This window comes from Pempheris klunzingeri, chromosome 13, assembly GCF_042242105.1.
Source record: "Pempheris klunzingeri isolate RE-2024b chromosome 13, fPemKlu1.hap1, whole genome shotgun sequence".
NCBI lineage: Eukaryota > Metazoa > Chordata > Actinopteri > Acropomatiformes > Pempheridae > Pempheris > Pempheris klunzingeri.
Window position 1 is genome coordinate 19,317,523 of NC_092024.1, and position 20,193 is coordinate 19,337,715.

General features: G+C 40.7%; 4 protein-coding genes across 4 annotated transcripts in view; 2 read left to right on the forward strand and 2 right to left on the reverse strand.

Moving 5' to 3' along the window:
* Nucleotides 1-20,193, reverse strand: part of fbxo30a (F-box protein 30a) — an 89,917-nt gene that overhangs the window by 62,282 nt on the left and 7,442 nt on the right. The gene's annotated exons all lie outside the window — the stretch shown is intronic.
* Nucleotides 168-8,147, reverse strand: akap12a (A kinase (PRKA) anchor protein 12a). The gene is made up of 3 exons (XM_070842439.1): nucleotides 8,023-8,147; nucleotides 6,229-6,328; nucleotides 168-6,058 (listed from the first exon to the last, which is right to left on the reverse strand). The coding sequence occupies exons 1-3, from the start codon at nucleotides 8,116-8,118 to the stop codon at nucleotides 168-170; spliced, it is 6,087 nt and encodes a 2,028-aa protein (XP_070698540.1). The 5' UTR covers nucleotides 8,119-8,147.
* Nucleotides 13,866-16,114, forward strand: LOC139212416 (syntaxin-11-like). Its single transcript, XM_070842959.1, has 2 exons — nucleotides 13,866-13,905; nucleotides 15,168-16,114. The coding sequence occupies exon 2, from the start codon at nucleotides 15,170-15,172 to the stop codon at nucleotides 16,028-16,030; it is 861 nt and encodes a 286-aa protein (XP_070699060.1). The 5' UTR covers nucleotides 13,866-13,905; nucleotides 15,168-15,169; the 3' UTR covers nucleotides 16,031-16,114.
* Nucleotides 17,097-19,605, forward strand: stx11a (syntaxin 11a). The gene is made up of 2 exons (XM_070842647.1): nucleotides 17,097-17,166; nucleotides 18,306-19,605. Exon 2 carries the CDS (start codon nucleotides 18,343-18,345, stop codon nucleotides 19,228-19,230), a length of 888 nt encoding a protein of 295 aa, XP_070698748.1. The 5' UTR covers nucleotides 17,097-17,166; nucleotides 18,306-18,342; the 3' UTR covers nucleotides 19,231-19,605.

The following is a 20,193-nucleotide window of genomic DNA, read 5'->3' on the forward strand; positions in this document are numbered from 1 at the left end:
TTGAAAGAAAAAATGAAATTAATTAATTTGGATATTCCAATGAATGTGATACATAACAGTGTGAGAGCAAGCTGATTTAATTGGCCAAATCTTGCACAAAAAGAATGACGGTAAAACAAGAGTAAAGGGAGAAGCTTACCAGTAAGAGACTCTGAAGCTGAGTGACATTAATCCCACTCCATGTTAGAGATGTTTGTAGTTGCAATTTCCGGATTCTCAAGTGCAACGACAAAGTCTTCACCCTCACTCTCAAACTCACGTGTATCTTCTGTTTTGGACATTTCCTGTTGACCTTCTTCTTCCTCAGATTTTGAATCAGGAGTTATTTCCACCTCACGTTCAAGTCCTGCCTTCTCTTGCTCACTTTCTGTCTGAGGCTCTGGAGGTTCCTCCACCTCAACAGGCGACCCGCCTGTTTCCCCTTGGGTGTCGATCACTTCCTCAGCATCCATCCACACATCCTGGTCATTTTCCTCCTCTGTTTGTTTAATAGGCTCTTCTGCTTTTGTTTCTTGGTCACAAGCTTCAGAGGGCACTGGGTGACTCAGGAACATTTCTCTTTTCTCTGTTTGCCTTACTGGTTGTATTGTTTCTGTCGCTTGAACAATGGAGGTTACTCTCTCTGTTGATTTGATTTCTTCCACTGGTTCTACTGTTTCCACAGCTTGGATGCCAACATCTAGCAGTACAGGTTCAGTCACGATTCCGACTTTTTCTGTTGAATCTAGGTTTGGTGCTGGTTCTGTGATTTGAGTTAGCTCTGCCTGTTTCAGGCAATCAACTTTTTGTGTTGGATTTATTAGCATTACAGGATCTACTGCCTGAACTCCGACCTCAGACACATCTGCATGTTTAATGGGTTCGACTCTCTCTGTTGTAGGTGGTGGGGAGGCTGGCGCCTTCACTTGCCCAAACTGTATGTTAAGTTTGAATTCCAAGGACAGACTTGATGGGGACTCCACATTACCTATTGACGAGACTATTCCAGTGTTTTGGGGGACTACTAATCCAGTGTTACCAGGTGGTACAATTGGACTTTGAGCGATTTGTGTAATTTGTGCTTGTTCATGAATTTTTTTCCCACCTAATTCCTCTGAAGGCGATTTAACCTCTTCTTCTATGACACCTACTTCTGATTTTTCCTGTTCAGCTTTAGTTTCCTCTAAATCCTCTTTACGATCACGGACAGAGACATCTAAACTTCCTGGAATTCCAGGTGCTTGTATGAGATCCTCAGACACTTGCTGTTCAGTTGCAGAGTCCTCACTGATGACAGCAGGAGTTTCATCTTCTCTTTCCCTGACCTGAATTGTCTTTTGTTCCTCCATTTCACTTGATTCACTTGCAACCATCTCACTCACTTCTGCCGCAGCATCTGGCGGTTTTACGACTTCTTGTTCCAAGCTAATGACCACCGATTGAAGTACTGTCTCTGGCAAGTTCTCCTTCACATGTTGAATAACTTCTTGAATGGTCACGTTTTCTTCTTTAATTAATTCCTCCTCAATCTTTGGAGTTGCATAAAAATTGTCTACCTCTTTAACTGTTTCTTGACAAACACCTATGACTTCTTTGGCTTCTGTTACCCCTACCTGTAGCATTGTGTCCACAATAGTCTCAGCTGATTTTATGTCAACATCGACCACCTGCACTTGAATGATCTGACTGTCCTCATTACTTACTGTAACAACCACACTTCCTTCCTCTGCTGTTACAACCACATCATCTTTTACGAATGGTGCGGCAGCCTCGACTTCATCCTTGGACATCAGTTCATTTGCCACTGTGTCTATCAAGGGTTCAGTAGTCTCTGATGTTTTCTCTATCAAAACATCAGGCGTTGCAACTGAGACATCTATGTAATCACTTGTGACCATTTGTGCCACTCCAACATGCTCAACTGCTGCAGTTTTTATCTCCATGCCTGGAAGTTCGGTTTCTTTTTCTCCCTCAACACTGACTTGCACTGCACTGAGATGCTCTTCGTGTTTAGGTTCATTGGTAACTGCAGCAGTTTCTTCACAAGGTGCTGAAGTTCCTTCAATAAATACAGTCTTTTCTATGACCTGAACATTACTCACTTCCTCATTCAAAGAGGACACATGAACTGCTGTTAATGTTTGTAACTCATCTATGACTTCAGGAATGTGATCTTCTTGCTCAACCTGAACACCTTGTGGGATAATCTTTGTTTCCTGATCCTCTGTGGTCTCTAAGGCCTGCTCCAGTTGTGCCACAACCTCACTCTCAATTACATTTGTAACTGAAGCAATGACATTGTCAGCGTCTGGTTTAGGAATGTCTTCTAACAATATTTGCTTTTCATGTTCCTGAGCACTACCTTCCTCAACACTTTCTGTTACTACATGCATTGTTGCTGCTTCCTCAGTTTTGGTTTCAATCTCTTTTATATCAGAAGGTAATACTTCTACTTCTTGAATATGATCGGTTTTGGCAGCTTCCCCATGTAGTTTTTCTTCTGGCTCAACTGTCATTTCAGTTTCCTCAGTTTTGGGTTCGTCTGAGACTGTTTCTGCTTCTGGAACGTCCTCTGATATCACCTCTTTTTCAAGTGATTTAACACTGACCTCCTCTGAATCTAGTGTGGATGCTTGAACAGTTTCCAATGCTACCGGTTCTTGAACATGTTCAGTTTTGCCAGCATTCACTGGTAGTTCTTTATTGTCTGTGTCAATAGTGACTTCAGTGAGATGCTCTGCTGTACGGTTTGTTTCATCTGTAACTGTTTCTACTGGTGGAACGTCCTCTGATTTTATGCCCTCTTCTGGTGACTGAACACCACCCTCCTCTGAGTCAAATGTGGAGGCTTGCTCAGTTTCTAATGCTTCAGGTATTTCTAATGCTTCTACTTCATCTTCCCTATCTGGCTTATCATTGACTTTAGTTGAAGGTACTGTCTCCTTTTTGAGTTCATTTGTATCTGTTTCATCTGCAGGTCTGTCTTCTGATATCACCTCCTTTACTAGTGATTGAACACTTTCACCCTCTGAATCTAATGTGGCAGCTTGCACAGCTGCTGGTTCTTCCAACTCCCCTTCCTCCACTGGTTTGGTTAGATTAGGAATATTGTACATCATGTGATCTTCCTTTTCTGTCAGAGTTTTGACTTCCAGCTCCCTAGTCCCATCTTTACTTTTATCTGCTAATGCAGCAGCTGAATTGGCTTCTTGAGAGTCAGTATTTGGGGCCTCAGTTTCAGCCTGATGTGCCTCAACTAGAGGACCTTCATCTGGGACAATTTTTTCACCTTCGGGTAATATATCTGTAGATACAGGAGCAACCAACTCTGATAGGCATTCCACCAGTTGATGGCTCTCATCAATTGCTTCTAATTCTTTTACGCTTTCTTCTGGATGTGAAACGTTGATTTCATGCACTTCATCTACAACAATTTCAGCAGTGTCAAACTCCTTAGTAGGACCTCCAGATACAATTTCTGTGGAAACCGAGTCATTGACTTCAGATGTGCTGTATTGGACTGTAGCTGACAGTTTGTTAATTGCATCCAGTTCTTCAACGTTTAGATCTGTGTCAGTGACAGTTGCATCTAATCCTGTGTGTATTTCAAGAATTGTCGGCTCTTCTTTTACAAATGATTCCAGTATTTGCGGCGTGACAGAACCAACTATTCTTTCATAGTTTAGCTCCTCTGAACAAAGTGGGGCTTCCTCTGGGCTTACAGAGATGGTTTGAACAACCTGATGCAGAACTGAGTCGGTTTCCTTGACGTCATATTCTGCTGGCACTGGTGTCGTGTTGCCAGATGTTTTTGAAGACTCTGAAGTTAACTGGGAAACAGCAGAGACCATCTCAGTTTCATCTGCCAATGTAATGTCTATAGGCTCTGGTGCAGTAACAGCATCAGATGTAATCTCTATCAGGTCGTCTGCAATAGTATCATCCCTCGCTGTCTCCTCATTTGCTGAAGCTGGAGTGCCCATGGTCTCTGTAATTATGCCCTCCTCAGGAATGTCACTGAGTTGTTGATGTTTACTGATTGATTCTGAAAGATCAGCAGGTTCTTCATATGTAGCAGGGGTTGTCGATGCCTGATTTTGTAAACTCTCATCAATGTCTTGGACTTTTTTTGTTTCCGTTTGGAGATTGTCACAAGGTGGGACTGTATCAGCAATCTGATCAAGGAGGTCCTGCTGGTGTTCACTGTCTGCTTCCATGGGTATATGACTTTCTACGTCTGCCTTTGTTTCTATGTGAACCTCTGTCTCAACTGTATCAAACTCAGACAATGGAACCACAGCTGGAGTCTCAGAGTCTTCGTCACCTGAGGCTACGTCCTTATCAGCCTCATCTGATGATACTTGTTCTTGCTTTTCAGCAGACCTCCTCTTTTTTCGGCCAGGTAGGAGTTTCTTTATTGAAAAGGAGGATTCATCTTGAGCAATTTCACTATCAGATTGTATATTGTCCTTGCTTTCATCCTCATCTCTGGCTTTCTTTTTTGGGGTGACAAGTTTTTTCAATGATTTCCATGTTGACCCTCCATCACCCTCTGAAGGACTCCCTGCTTGTTTGGGGGAAGAGGCTAAAATTTCATCAACCTCGTTAGAACTTTCCAGGTGCGATTCTGCAGCATGTTTAGATCCACCATCTTGCTTGTCGTCATTGTTATCAATTTGAGGTGTTTCGTCCTCAGAGTCAGACGTTTTTCGGCTTCTTCTCCTTCCAGATCCACACAAAACAGCTTCCCATGAAACGGAAGAGTCTTTTCTTTTTTTGCCTTCTTCTGTGCTGTGGTCCAATATTTGCTCTCCGTCACTTGGTTTTGGTTCTTCTGCTGCACACGGGATTTGCGTCTCTTCATTGCCTAAGGAAGATCTCTTCATGCGCTTTTTTGGAGTCACAAGTTTTTTGAAGGAAGCCCATGCACTATCCTCCTCTCCTGCTGCCTCTGCAGAGGCTTGTGCAGGACTTTCTCTCTGATTCTCAGCTGACTCAGTAGATGACAGGAGCTGATCTGAAACATGTTCTCCAGAGTCAGACAGCTTAGCATCACTTGACCTCCTGCCTCTTTGCTTTTTGGAGAGTTTTTTCAAACTAGACCCTGACAGCAGCCTTTTTAGGGGACTTGCTTGAACTTTGTCCTTATCTTGCGAACTTATCATTTCAGGCTCAGTGACAATAATAGCTGATGGATCTGTGGTAGATGATTTCGTTTCATCCATCGTCTCAGCTGATGCTGCAGACAGAATCTCCTCTTTGACTTCATTTTCTTTATGCTCTGTCTCAACAAGAGCTGCCTCAACACTTGGACTAACCTCCTCTTTATCCTGTTGTTGATCTTGTAAAGTTTGTTCTGTTGTCTCCATGGCTTCCTTTTTCCCCATGTCAACCAGTTCTTTCTCAGTTGTCCCATTGTCTGTGGATTTCTTTTTCTTCCGTAGTCCAGAAAAGATTCCAGTTGTAAAAAATCTTTTAATTGGGGATACAACCACCTCTTCTTCAAGATGAGATGAAGACATGGAATGTGGCTTTTCTTCAGTTTCTTCAGTGGCGTCCTGGTGTTCATTTACAGGGGAAGTCACTGCATCTGCATTATTAGATTCAACTTCCTCTTCAGTTTCTTCTATTTTCTCCTCAGCATTTTCTAGAATGTCTCCCGATGTAGCATCTGTGAGGGTAGGACATGTTGTTGAATCGTTATCGTAAGTCTCCTGTGCTGTGTTTACATCAGTATTCGGTTCTGTATTTTCACTTGTGGTTTCCTTTGCAGTATTCTCAACATCTTCTGATCTGTTTGCTTCTTCCTTGTTGGTCTCATCAGGAATATCTTTTCCCTCTTCACCTGAGCCCCTCTTTACTGTCAATTTCAAACCAATGTTACTGAAAAATCTCCTGAAGCCGTCATTGATGTCATTCTGCTTTGCATCCATTTCTGTCATTTCCAGGGGGACATCTTCATTAGCATCAACTTCATTAGGTGATTCGTTTTCGGTAAGTTCAACATTTTCTAATGGTATTTCTTCTTCTTCATGTGGCTTTACTGTTTCTGAAACATCTTCACCGGGTGAAAGGATGGCTAAACCAGGAGAGAAATAAAATATTAAAGCATTTCAATTGCAAGACGTGTAAAACACTGATGACAGAAATGAAACTCTATCAGCTGAAATCCAACAAGTTATGCGTCTATGGAAATTATGCTGACGTTGTCTGTCAATAAGCAGTAATACACAAATTACGAGTACCCACCCTCTGCAGCGATCTCATCCTCACAGTGACCATTAACTTCAGCTGTGGAGCTGTCTGCTTTTTCATTGATCTCGGAGATCTGCCCATTGTTTTTGAAAGGCTGAAACAAAGCACAAAACATAGAATGTACTGTGTACCTTTGCTGGCAAATTTTAGATTATATGTAAGCTCGAATCGTAGATAATCAAACCATTTTTCATGATTCAGCCATTAATATGAATAATTTCCTTAATTTTAATAATGTCCTAGTTTGTTATGGTTATTTCACAAGCACTTTTCAGTTCAAATAAATGTATAGCATCAACCATTTGCTCATATGTGGAGAATAATAAAATATATACTTCACAAATTGTACTTCCATAATACAAACAAAGAATTTCAATGTTTGACTATCAGGTGCTCATGTTTTGTACACAACACAATCCAGTCACAGTTGCTTAGGTGTGATGGTCGTCTCGCTGTTAAACAACTCTTAATTGTCTCAATCACAAATCTGTGAGCCAGATTAGTCTGGAAAGTCTGAGCAGGGGAAAGAGAGCAAGAAACACACAACTACTGTGGAGTAATGCATCTTATAAACAACTATATAAATAGCTATTAGGGACATACTGCACCTGCTAAGGCACTGTTGGACAATGATATAGTAGATACATTTCTAGCTGTGTTTTTTTTTTTTCTTCTTCGTTTTCTATATTTTGCCACTTAATGATACACATACAGCAGTAATGATCAGCTTTTGTGTAAATATCTTTGGTGAATCAAACTTTTTTGCAAAATTATTGCAATTTATTTATAAAAGAAAAAATTTGATTATTGTACTAACTAAAGTAATGGTAACTTGATTGAAAAAAAACTGGACAGACCGGCGTTGGGAGCAATATTTTTGCTTTTTTCTGGTTAATTGAAAACATAAGACATGAAGATTTCATATAACAGCAGCATATTTACAGCCACATTCCACCCAAATCATACTAAACACAGAAAAGGTCAAAGGCACCATTAACTGAACACAAAATCATGATTATAGCTCATATGACCTTAATAACTATTTTCATTCTCACAGTACAGTGCTGTCTAATTGACTTCCTGCTCTGCATCACCCAGTGATCATGTTGTACACAAATAATCGATGTTGCCTTCTGCTGAGTGCAGCGAAGGGGAAATTCCATCTCTCCCCTGGGCCTTACTTGGGTTTGTCTAAGAATGAAAGGTCATTATTCCTCCATGCTGTTTCCTTTTCCATCTACAGTAAATGCAAACCATTGCACCATCATTATGAAACCGTGAAAACAGTTTCAGAGGAGCAGTAACAGCTTCTGTTAGATTAAGTATGTTGGCCTCAAATTGCCAAAAGAAAGGTCAGTAACCAAGCAGCTCTAACCCTTGACAAAATAAGTAGCACACATTTTTAACAACTTTTATTTGTTACTAGGAAGAACTTGGTACTGGCTTCATTACTGGCTTCATATTGCACCTGAATGAAATGAGCTTGATGTGCTCAAAGCCATTCATTCAAATAAGACAAGGACTTTGTCTTATCTTAGGGTTAATGGATGTGTTGGCAAGCAGCGCCTGCACTGTCCTGACAACAACAACAAAATCCAGCCTCAGCATTTTTATCACACACTACTCTCTCTGGAAATCTAAGAGTCTTTATGCTATTGCGGCTACGGAAAATCCTTATTAATGCGCTGATGAGGAGGAAGAAACAGTACAGATAAGTTGGTCTGTAAACGTGATAGGAGTTATTTGCACTATGACAACAATCTGGATCTGTGGGGAATAAGATGCTACCTTGTCTTCAGTCTGAGCATCATCCACAGTTCCGCTCTCCTCCTCAGCCGCTGCATCCTTCTTGTCCTGCCGTTGCGCAGACTGAGCGTCTCCCATTATCGGAACAGCACCGCGTCACTATCCGGTATGAGCCGCACAAGTGATGGAAATATCCCAAATGTGCACAGACAAAAAACCGCAAACCGGTATCTCCGTGAGAAGGTGAGAGAGACGGTCTGCTCTCAAATGCTGCAGCCTGGATGTTGAAAAAGTCTTTTTTTTTTTTTTTCTTCATCCAAACACCTCCCTGCAGGATCACATGAAGCCTATGAGCCGAGCCTGGTCCGGCCCGACCCGGCCCGGCACGCCTCTCGCTGCATCAAAAAAAAGAGAAAAAAAGCTGCAGAGGAAATAGAGCCTGTCCTCGGATGACTGAAGCAAATGTCCGAGCAACAAGCGAAGACCTGCACCAGTGTTCATGCTCACATGAGGGAACAGATATGCGTGAAGTTGCAGCACTGTGAAACACTGAGTATGTTTCAGGTTGAAAAAGAGATTTTCATGGGAAACAGATGCTGTATCCCTTAAACTGTTAGATGATCCAGAAGCCATGACTGCAAAACTCTCTTTTGTTGTAGTTTGTACATGTGCTCAGTGGATTTTATTATTTTTACGAGAATCTTGTTAATTTTCCATAAAATTAGAAAAGAAATTGTCTTGACAGTCGTGCTGCTTCATTAACATGGACTGCACAGTTGCCTGACTGAGAAAAGTGCATCCAGAACTTTTAGTTTATGTGAACAGAAGTCCAAAAACAAACAGCATTATGGAGAAACATGAAAGAAAGCATCTTGATCATAAATAAAGTTAATCCCTTCTCCTCCTTTTCCTTCTTATGTGCTCATATAGTGTATTCATCACATCTAAAACCTCACCAGGGTCTCTGTGCAGCTTCAATCTGATCATTTGAGGGAGGCAGCTGGAGCTGCATATTCAGTCTGACAAATGAATAAGCAAACTTCATTATGAGGCCTGCCATGTCTGATCAGGGCACCGAAAACTGGACGCTGATGATGCTGCTGGATTTTGGTCAGTCTCATGGGGACAAGTCACCACCTCTCGGATTTATGTGTTTACGTAACAAGTTACCAACACACATGCGAACAAATACTGTATCAGTTAAAAATACAGTGAAGCAAGTTTTAATTACAGGGAACTGAACATTACACATGTTTTCTACAGAAAGTGTCCCTTAATAAAGAAACCCTTTATAAAGAGAAAACAGTTCAAACTAATGACTTTATTAAACTCCCTTAACTGTCCCTGAGCACCTATTTCTGAAACGGGCCTCATTTATCACCTCACAAGTAAAACTGCAAATTTGCAAACTTATAACTGGTGGCTTATTAGAAGCCCATGAGCATTTATTAATGGATTACATGCATTTATAATGGCATTACTTACACAATATAAAGAATATGCCCTTGCCAAAGTGTTCCTATTATGGGTTTTAAATGATCTATGAAGCATTGTTAAACAATTTGTTAACCTTTTATAAAGCGATTATTTACTACACAACTTATGAGCCCTTTATGATAGGTGCCTCATTAGAAAGTGGTACCAAATTTCTATATAAAATACCCAGAAAATTGTTGTTTAATGTTGTTTTATGATGTTTCTATTATTTTAAGAAAGAAAGCATAGTTTTATGATTTATTGATCCGTAGACAGAATTATTGTGGAAATGAAGTTGCCACTTTTCTGTAATGTTCAACCACTTGTTCTTTCCTAATAAAACTCTTTGAATATTTTTTTTGTTTGAAGTTTTCAGGACATATAAGCTGGAAAATGTCATTGATTTGATTTCACAAAGCTTCAGAAAGCCTGTTTGATGTATGAGACATCAGTAGGTAACGTGCTCAATACTCTATGATTCTCTATGACTATAAGTCATACTGAAATAATTGATTTTTCAGGCTTGCCATCTTAATGGATTTACAGTATACAAGGTATATTTGATGACCATGGAAGCTGTAATTGCAGTAAAATTATATCTTACCAATATGAAAGTTTGAGGATTTTGATGTCAAGATGTTTTTTTGAAAGTGTCTATCAACTGACTGGTGACGTGTAAAATGGTAAAATGTAACTGGAGCAAAACCAATTTAATGTAATTTGGAGATTAAACTGGGACGTGCAGAATATCATGAGCAGGGCAGGGCTACACATTTTCAAGAACCTGCCAGAGGTCAGTTTGACAAGTCATCTAAAGACTCTCAGCTTTAGGTAGACGAGGCTGCTGGAAAATCAGGCTGACTTCAGCTAAGTGATAAAGGGATGAACTGTTTATATTGCTATCTATTAATCTATCCACTCAAGTTTTCTCTTTTTAGGATCACAGCTCTGGAGTTGTTGAACTGGTCTGATATTGTTTTTTTTGGTTGTTCAGTGTTTCTTCAAATATCCACTGATTCCAATTTTATATACATGTCCTCTTGTGAATTTGTAATAATGATATATAATGTTAATTAAAAACTAAAATGCCAAGAGTTTAATGAGAAGGACAATACAGTGTGCTTTTAACAGATCAATCTTATATGACTTCATACTTGGAATACACTTAAATGTTCTCTGTAATGAAGCCAAATTTAAGTAAAGAACCTGTCCAGTATAAGATGTCCTTGTACTGCAGTGTAGCAGCAGCTGCTTCCTTATTTACCTCACTGCTAAAGCTGAGGACAGGTTTGCTTAAAACAAGACTGATGTGTCACCGAAGTGGAACAAAGTGAGACCTTGGGAAATCTCAGGTCAGAGAAACATCTCCAAACCCATGACAGACATTCATGTTAATTTGATCAGATGATCTGGGACACTGGTGCTCTTGTGTGAACCGCAGATTGAAGCCAGTAAGTTGAATTTATTAGAGTCACAACTTTAGGTAACTGGAAACAGCTGATGTTTTCTCCGCCGATTACAGCAACCTAACTCCAGAGGCCTGATGCTTAATAATGAAATAAGATGCAGGGGGTCTCAATGAGTCAGTCTGCATGTGTGTGCATGTCCTTTTTCTGTACCTGGTAGTTTCGGGGGATCAATTTTAAGTGTGCGGCTGAAATTCGAATCTGATGAATGAGTCCTTTTTTATGCTTGGCCAAAATGTGTTGCTCTGCACTTTAAGTTGAAAAAGAAAACATAAAAGTCAGCACTGTTTTGATATTGTACTTTGTGGGTCTCTTCTCGGTGTCTTTGCAGTTGCACGGTGTGTGTTTAAGAACAAAATGAAAAAAAATGTCTTTGCATTATATTATTGTAACATTTGTTTCAGAAAAAAAGACCCAGGAAGTCATTATAAATTTGACTTAAACATGCTGTCTTATAGAGATAATCATCTTAAAATCAGAGATGACAGTTGTGGTAACAGTTAATTACTTAACATAAGAGACTGATAATTTCATATATATATTCTATTTTGTATAAAAACCAATTAAGCTAATTTTTAATTCAATAATATGAGTAATATTTCTCAACGGTACAAGGGAAGCAGAGTCACACTTGGATCATGTGGGAAAATAGAAAAAGTGAGTATTAAGAAGAGATGTTGCCTGTCTGACCCACTTTAGTGTGGCCCAAGTTCATGTAATGAGATTTATTTTGGTGAAACACATACGGTAGAAGAAAAAGGATTTGCAGAGAAAGCGGGTATGGTGATATAATGGAGGGGTGTCAGGGGCAAAGTGACCTTTGACCTAAAGTTTAGCAGATTTACTATCCTTAATTAAGACAACATTCTTGGCACATTCACATTGAATTGTTTTCCAGAGCTTCTGTACCTCAGTCTGGCATTTCTAAACCTCCTTTCTAAACCTCTGATAAGCAGTGAGTAGCATATACTGGGCTGAGATTTCACCTGGTCACATGTCCCTGACTGGTCAACAGGCCATCCTACATCTGAAACTCATGCAACACTGTTTATTGATTAAAAAAAACATGCTGCTCAAATCAGAAGCTGCTGACTGAGCAGAGATAACTAGATTTAACTCAAACTTTGAACTTGTAATGCTGTAGTGTTTTGGGTTTTGCTTGGTGCTGCAAATCAATAACAAGAAGTGCTCCAATGGAAAGTTTGCAATTTTTGTGATATTAAGAAAAGAATGTTTGATGTTTAAAAGTGTTTTTTTCTGGTTTAAAACAGTGGTTTGCTTGTTTCTAACATATTTTACATTGACAAATATTGTAGTTTCAGTACAAGAATGAAAATATAAAGTAATATTTGTAAGTAACTCCACTCATAGTTTTTAAGATCATGGCCTTTAATTGATCTGGACAGTAGGTTGCTGCATATAGGTGTAAGTTGAATTAAACTGAACTGAATGTAATAAAGTAAACATTATAATATCTATATGTAAAAATAATAAGCTAGACCTTAAATTAAAAGGGTGGATCTAATGCATAAACATCAGTTTCAGGAGCAATTCACTTAACAGGAAACACATCAATCTGGTGGCAAGGTAGCGCATATTCAATAAACAGACACCATATTTCAGTAAACTTGTTGTAAGACCTGCTCAGTGTGTGTCTTATTTTCTCAAGCTGCAGCAAAGACAACACCACCTCTGATAAGTTAAACTAATGCATAGAATTAAGTTGGTGGGATGATCATCTACCTTGGAAAAGTTCATGAACTATATGTTAAGAATTGTACTGTTGTAGCACTGACATCTGCTGGACAAAATCTATGCATCCATCAGTGTACACAGAACTCAGTTTTAAATTACATTTTTACAAAACAAAGAATTGTTTTACACACTAATTTGGTGATTTAAAAAAAGATTGAAGAGGCCAGTTGCTCACTTTCACGTGCATTTAGTCAAGGAAACCTCAAAATGCTCTTGAACACAAAAAACTGGTCGTTGGAAGACATAACATTAAAATCTGTTATTTATTCATGCATAATGGTTAGATTACACACTTTTTGCGACTTCCCTGAATCTTCATCAGGGTGTAAATCATAGTCATAAAAAAAACCCCCATTGAGAAACAAAGCCAGTGTGACTCAAACTCGTGGAGGCCGGTGGAAATTACTAATCACATATAAGCCACTGCTGGATGTGGAAATGAGTGTGAGTGTTGCGCAGCCTCCTACGCATGAACTGAGGCATCCATTTTCCTTGTTCAAATATACCTCAGCTTCTTCTTCTGGCAGCATGACTGATAATCACTTGATGTGCTGGTGGTTTCATTGCATGCAGGGTGAGAACGAGCCCTTGGTCCGATTACATGTCATGAAACAGAAAGGAGAGGTTGTACGACTTGTGACTTCTCCAAGATGTTAAAGTTTGTTCACCCACATGAACACTTCAGTCCCACCCCTATGGAAGATAACATATCTGAAATACTTCCTCCTTATTTTTCACATACTTTTAGTGACCGCTGTCTTGTCGCTGGTGTGACTTCTGTCGTTGATATTATCTTTCATATCTGTTTTTTTTTTTTTTTTTTACATAACTCTTTTCACAACCCTCTATCGCCCTGTGTGATGTTTCCATTAGCAATTTATATATCTACTAAAAACACAAGTGTACTTTAATGACAGTAGAGCCTGAGAAAGTAGAAAACACAGATATATCAGTCGTCATCTTCATGATGGATCCTTGAGAGGCTTGGCTTCACCTTACTGTACGTCACTGTGGGCCTCCATGTGACACCACAGGAATGCAGAAAGTTTTGTTTCTAAAAACCTTTCCTCTTAAACAGGTGTATAAGTGATGATGGTTAACTTCCCTTCTATCTAATGGTTCACTCTCTTTACTGCCTCTTCGACTGTGCTCCTATTTCTATGATCAGCTTGTGCTACAGAAGGAGAAGACACTGCAAATCCTCTACAGAAAACCAACTGGCATACCAGTAAGGTATATTATTTTTCTCATAGGTTTACATATGCTGTATCTATTAGGCTCGTCTGAGAAGGCATTTAAAGTAAAATACAGGATAGGGAAGAAAATCTGAATTTGGGGCCTTTTTACGTGCTCTTTTGTGAAAAAGAGTGTTGAAATGTAATGAAAATCTGTTGTAAAAGCTAGACTTCCTGCGCCGCTGGTTCATGACTGCTTTTTGCCAGGCTGTTCAGGATGATTGACACTGTGCTCGCTGCTGCTTTTGTTGAATTCCACTTAGAACAACTAACTTAAAACCAGATTACATACATGCTGAAATCCTTTTATAGTATACTTTTCTGCTTGACAGCTTCTTTTGTAAGTCCTGAAGGGAGATTAAATGTCCTGGCAGATCGAGTTCGTTCATTTAAGATGACCTGATACTGCGGAGGTAGAAAATGCTACACATATCGATTACAAAAGTTTTTGATTGGTATGTGTTTGACCGAGCCCTGGCCTGTTCGATGTCATCAGTCATGCTCAGGAAACATTTAACACAAGATAAGCTTGTTTGTTGCAACCAATCACTCTCTGTCTTGTTAAGTTCAGCTCATATTTTTTAATCTTTATTTTTGCCTTCTTTTTTCACATCCAGCACAGTGTTAGCAAAAAGGATCTATTTGGTTCACTCTCATCGGTGATGCTTAAATGTGTTAATTAAAAAAGCTCTAAAAACCCACTCTATACTACCTGCTCATCACCAAAATGTAGACAAACAAAGTTAGCAACTAACATTGTGGATCATTTAACATCTAGAAATCCAGATACCTCCCTCAGAGACTAAAGCAGAGCTAAAAGAGACTAAATACTGGACTATCTGCTGGATGTGTAAATAAACAGCTGTTTGCTAACAGGTTTTGCCATGTCAAGTTAAAGGGGCACTCCAGCGATGTTTCTCAAAGGTGAGGTGTAATATGGGAAATGTAGGATCCAGTATTTTTGGGACTAAAAGTCAGGATATCTCAGCTGCTGTTGCTTCGAGTCCCCAGACTGTACGAAAGAGCAATTTTAAATGTCTAGATGACCCGTTTAAAAGGTAGTAACACTGTATGTTTTGTTTACAGCTTGATTCCTCTGTCCCTAAGTGGACCATAAGCATCTCTAAGCATCTTGTGGCCACTGAAACTTAACTTATGAACCTTGTGAGAATTCCCAGCCTGGGAACCCCTGCAACCAGATGAATAAATCAAAAATCTTTTCCATCATCATTTTCTGTGTTGCTTTTCCTTTCAGACATGAGAGACAGGCTATGGCACCTCCATCAGGTACAGACTGACTCTGAAGGCTTCAGCACAGTGGAGCTGGACAATTTGTCAGAGCGCGAGGCAGCAACAGCATCCCAGCCTGACCAGCAGCTGGATGGTGTCCTGCAGGAGGCCCAGGAGATACGTCTTGAAATCCAGCAGATCCAGAATGACATCAGCGAGCTGAAAGATGTGAACTACCAGACCTTAAACAAAACCTCATACCCCATTGCAACAAAGCGGGACCCCAATGCAATCGGGACGGATATTAAGCACAGGGGAGAAGCTGTGCTGCGGCGGCTGCACATGATGCATGCTCTCAGAGAGGAGCTCGAGGTCCAGCGTGGCAGCTCTGACCCCACAGCGCGCATTGCTCAAACACAGTACCAGTGTCTCAGCAGTGCTCTGCGGGAGGTGATGCTCAGCTACAATGACACAGAGATGAGCCACAGGGTGGCTTGTAAACGGCAGATCCAGAGGCAGATGGAGGTGGTGGGCAGGGAGGTCAGCGACAAGGAGCTGGAGGAGATGATGGAGAGTGGGGAGCTGAGTGTGTTCAGCGTCCAGGTGGAGGGCAAAACGGCTCGCTCAGCTTTCCTGCAGATCGAGAGCCGACACAAGGAGCTGGTGGACCTGGAGAAGAGGATCAAGGGGATCCAAGAGCTGTTTCTGGATGTGGCTGTGCTCGCTGAGGAGCAGGGGGCAGCCATGGATAACATCCAGAAAAATGTCCAAAACAGTGAAGTGATTGTTGAGGAAGGCTTGGTCCAGCTGGATAAAGCCATTACATCTGATAAAAACAACCCATTCAAGAAGCTGTTTTGTGGCTGCTTTCCATGTTATAAAAATTAGACAGCCTAAACTAAAATCCCTTTAGTGGCTGTTCTGGAGCTTTCAATCACTGAAAATATTGTGAGACTGAAATAAACTGGTTCCAGGGAGAAGATAAACACTATGTGTGTAGTTTCAACTAAGTACATCCTCTAACATACTGCACTTATGTACACATTTGCAGTACTTGAACTTTACTTGAGTATTTCCTTTCACACTACTATATACTTCTCTCTCTCTCTCTTACTACTGGCGTTACTTTGCATTTTAAGATTTTACATGCAAAACACACAATGAACTTATAAAGTAACAATTCTTTTTTAATCATATTAAACTACCCAACAGTATATAAAAGTTTAAAATGAGTTCTAGCTCCACCAATAGCACCAATAAACTGCTTATGCATTCATGCACCACTAATAACATGATAACCAATAACACAACATGTAATGGTAAAACACTCACATGGAGCATTATGAGTATCTCTTTACTTTTGATACTTTAAATATGTTTTGCTGACAATTCTAACATACTTATACTTGTCTGAGTCTGGTAGCTTCTTTCACATAAGTATGTATAAGAGTGCTTCCCCCACCAGAACACTAATAAATGGACCTTGTGCACGGCCTGTTTGCTGTTTTGAAGGACAAAAATGAACTTGGAATTGTTCTTTTTTTTAATCTGAGATGTAAAAGGTCTGATGTTTATTGTTTTAATTAGTTTAGTGGAAGACTCCAAACACTTTGGTGAAGCTGAACAGCTTTTTTAAAAATCATTTTTCAACCTCTCACAAGCCTGACAGGTCACCTGCAAGCTCTGATGTTCAACACACGACCATCAGATGAGTGTGATGGGGGAGGTCTCCTTCCTGGACTCAAACCAGGGAGGCGATGAGGCGGAGAACTGTGTGAAATGTGGTGTGTGTGTGTGTGTACCTGCTGCAGGCTGTACCAGTCCGTCAGTGTCATGCAGTGTGAGTGGGAGTGTGTGTGTGTGTGTGTGTGTGGTTGCGCGACCCACTGAAAAACCCTGCGAGACAGCTGACTTGTGTGCATGTCGAAGTTTGATGCTCTAACGGAGAGAGAAGGAGGAAATGAGTGTGTCCTCTTCTACCTCTGCGAGTGAGACAGTGTAGGACCGCTGCAGAACACTGAGAGGTATGTGTGCTCTGGTCTTTACTATGTCTGCTTTAGTATATCGGGACTAAAATACTAATCTACTCACTCATGGAGGCTACAGGATGATTTCCAGATCAGGTTTTTATTTCCAGGTTTTTTCTCTTTCCTCGTGATTTTCACTTGACATGACCAAAGTTTGTCGATGTGAGTTATTTCCCTCTGTGAAACATTTCTTAAGATAACGTGCATTACAATAAGTTTCTATCGAAGGGAAAGAACTCTTTAGTATAACAAGTGTTTAGTCGACGCCCTGTAATTAATCTGTCTGCGATGAAAACATCACAGTTGAGGAAGTAACCCATCAGTTTCATATTTAGGAGTTTAAACAGATCCACACCTAAACTACCAATACAATCATTGTCTTATGGTGCCCTGTTTCTTCCCGCTGAAAAAATAGATTTCTCTCCCCATTAAATATTAAATCCTAAGAATTGTAATATAAAAAGAAAAAAACAGCGCATACTCGTAAGACTATGTTGAACCAGCTCATTAACTAGATTTGATTTTCCTGATTTAAGAGGCACTAAGGGGGGAAATATGATATGAAAGGAGTCCATCGTTTCCTAAAATTATCTAATTTTGCCCTCATGGTAAGGTTGATTTTCTCTAAATGAAACATCAAACCAGTAGTAGAAGTGTGCAGATATCTTAAGAAAAAGTAGGCTACAAGTACAATACTGTAAAAATACCCCAATTCCAAATATAGGTGGTGTATCTAAATCTGTCAGCTTAATGTACATAACAGTATAAACAATAAAAGTATCCTATAATTTGACACAATATTTCAGATTATTGGATTGTTAATACTAATGCATCAGTGTGCAGCATCTTACTGTGGTAGCTGGTACTTTACAGTTAAGTTGTTTAGTCCAGTGGTTCATACACAATAAGTCTGAGGGGTCATCTTATGAGTTAGAGAAACAATAGAAAGGAAAGCAAAGTTATGCTACCTAAATGTGTACACTCTTTTTTGGACATTTAGACAATTTGTGTTACATGCTGGACTGTTAATTAGGACCAGTAACTGGATGCTTATACTTAACAGACAGACATGAGAGTGGTATCGATCTTCTCATCTAACTCTCCATCACAAAGTGAATATGTGTATTTCTTTAAAGAGGGCAGTAGAGGTTCCTGACTCCACTTGCAGGAGAGATGAGGGACCGACTGGGTGAGCTGCAGACCTTCACCTCCAAGCCTGCAGCGGAGGAGCGTGGGCCTGAGGACATCCACGACCGCACCAGTGGGGATGAGGAGCAACTGGGGCAACAGGCCATCGTGTTTGAGGGAGAGGATGTGATAAGCAGCACCTACAAAGAGGCCCAGACGATGAGGAAGGAGATGCTGCTGCTCAAAATGGACGTGAAGCGTCTTGGAAAGCAGAACACCAGGTTCCTCACGTCCGTCAGGCGGTTCAGCAGCATCAAACGGGACTCAAGCGCACTCGGACGAGACATCAAGGCCAGAGGGGAGGCCATTTACGCTCGGCTGGAGGAGCTGGGGAAGCTGAGCAAAGAGCTGGACGAGGAGCATGGGCCTACGTCTGCTGTGTCTCGCATGGTGCGTTCACAGCACATCTCCCTGACCAGCGCCTTCCACGAGGCCATGTCCGAGTACAACGAGGCTGAGATGGTCCAGAAGGAGAACTGCAAGACCCGCATCCAGAGGCAAGCGGAGATCATGGGCAAAGAGATTAGCAGGGAGCAGATTGACGAGATGATCGAGACGGGGAAGTGGAACGTCTTCTCGGATAATCTCCTCCTGGAAGGCAGGACTGCCAGATCTGCCCTCAGTGAGATCGAGAACCGGCACAAGGAGCTGCTGGAGCTGGAGAGCCGTATCAGGGAGATTCATGAGCTTTTCTCTCAGATGGCCCTGCTGGTGGAGGAGCAGGGCTGCATGCTGGATAACATAGAAGCAAATGTATGTGCGACTCAGGACTACGTTGTCAAGGCCACAGTTCAGATCAAGAAGGCTGTTAAATACAAGAAGAGCAATCCATGCAAGAAACTCTTTTGTTGTTGCTTCCCCTGCTGCAAATGAGACCGCATCAGTGTTACTTTAATCTCAAAATAATGTTAATATTGAGATAAGCTTCCTATGCAAAGATGCCTGTAGTACTGTTCTTAGTTTATGTATTTATTTAGCTCAAATGAAGCACTGGCCTCATTTTAAAAGCAGTACAAGTGTCCAAATTTCAGAATCGTTTTCTTTTTCTTCCTCTCTGAAAAGGTCTACAGTTTGAGCCACACGTCCATGTATACAGTAATATGAGGGTGTTGCATTTCCTGATTCTTACTGAGAAACCATTTACATAATGTCTGTAAAGTCGCCCAAGCTGTAATTTAATGCAACTCTCAGTTTTAAACTTTGTAATGTTGTATGAAATATTTAAGTAATATAAATAAATAAAATGCCTTAGAGTGGCTTTTTAATATATTGACTAGTTTTCACAGCCTGACTGTAGAGTGTCATGACCCAACGCAGCCTCTGGCTGTGGTTAGCGTCATGTTTCTCAAGACATGTTGCTACACACGAAAAAAAAAGCTTTCAGAGCTAAAGTGGTGCCATCACCAGTCCTGTGTGTCCTTCCTGGAGCTTCACTGACACAAAACCAAAGTCAATCACATCTCATTTCTCAAATTGTTCCATGCAAAAGAGCACCCGAATCAACGTGCACTTGGGTGTTGGCTCAGGCAGCGTGACAACAATAGAGAGCGGGGGAACTAATCAGGCCAGAGCGCTCTCTGTTTGCACAGCATGCCTATCTCATTGTCCTTTTGAATGTAGTGATAGTTAAATCAGAGAGACCTTTACTTTCACTCCATCACCCACTGGGGGATCCCCAGTTATCACCTGTCAAACTGAAGCTGAGACCATCATCACTCTTCATCCTGCATGTAGAGACACCAGTGGGTGTCACTGCCTCTGCTCTGTGTTGAAATGGGTTTCGGGGCTGTACTGACTGCACTTCCTCCTGTGTGGGATGTGGTTGGTGTTTACAGG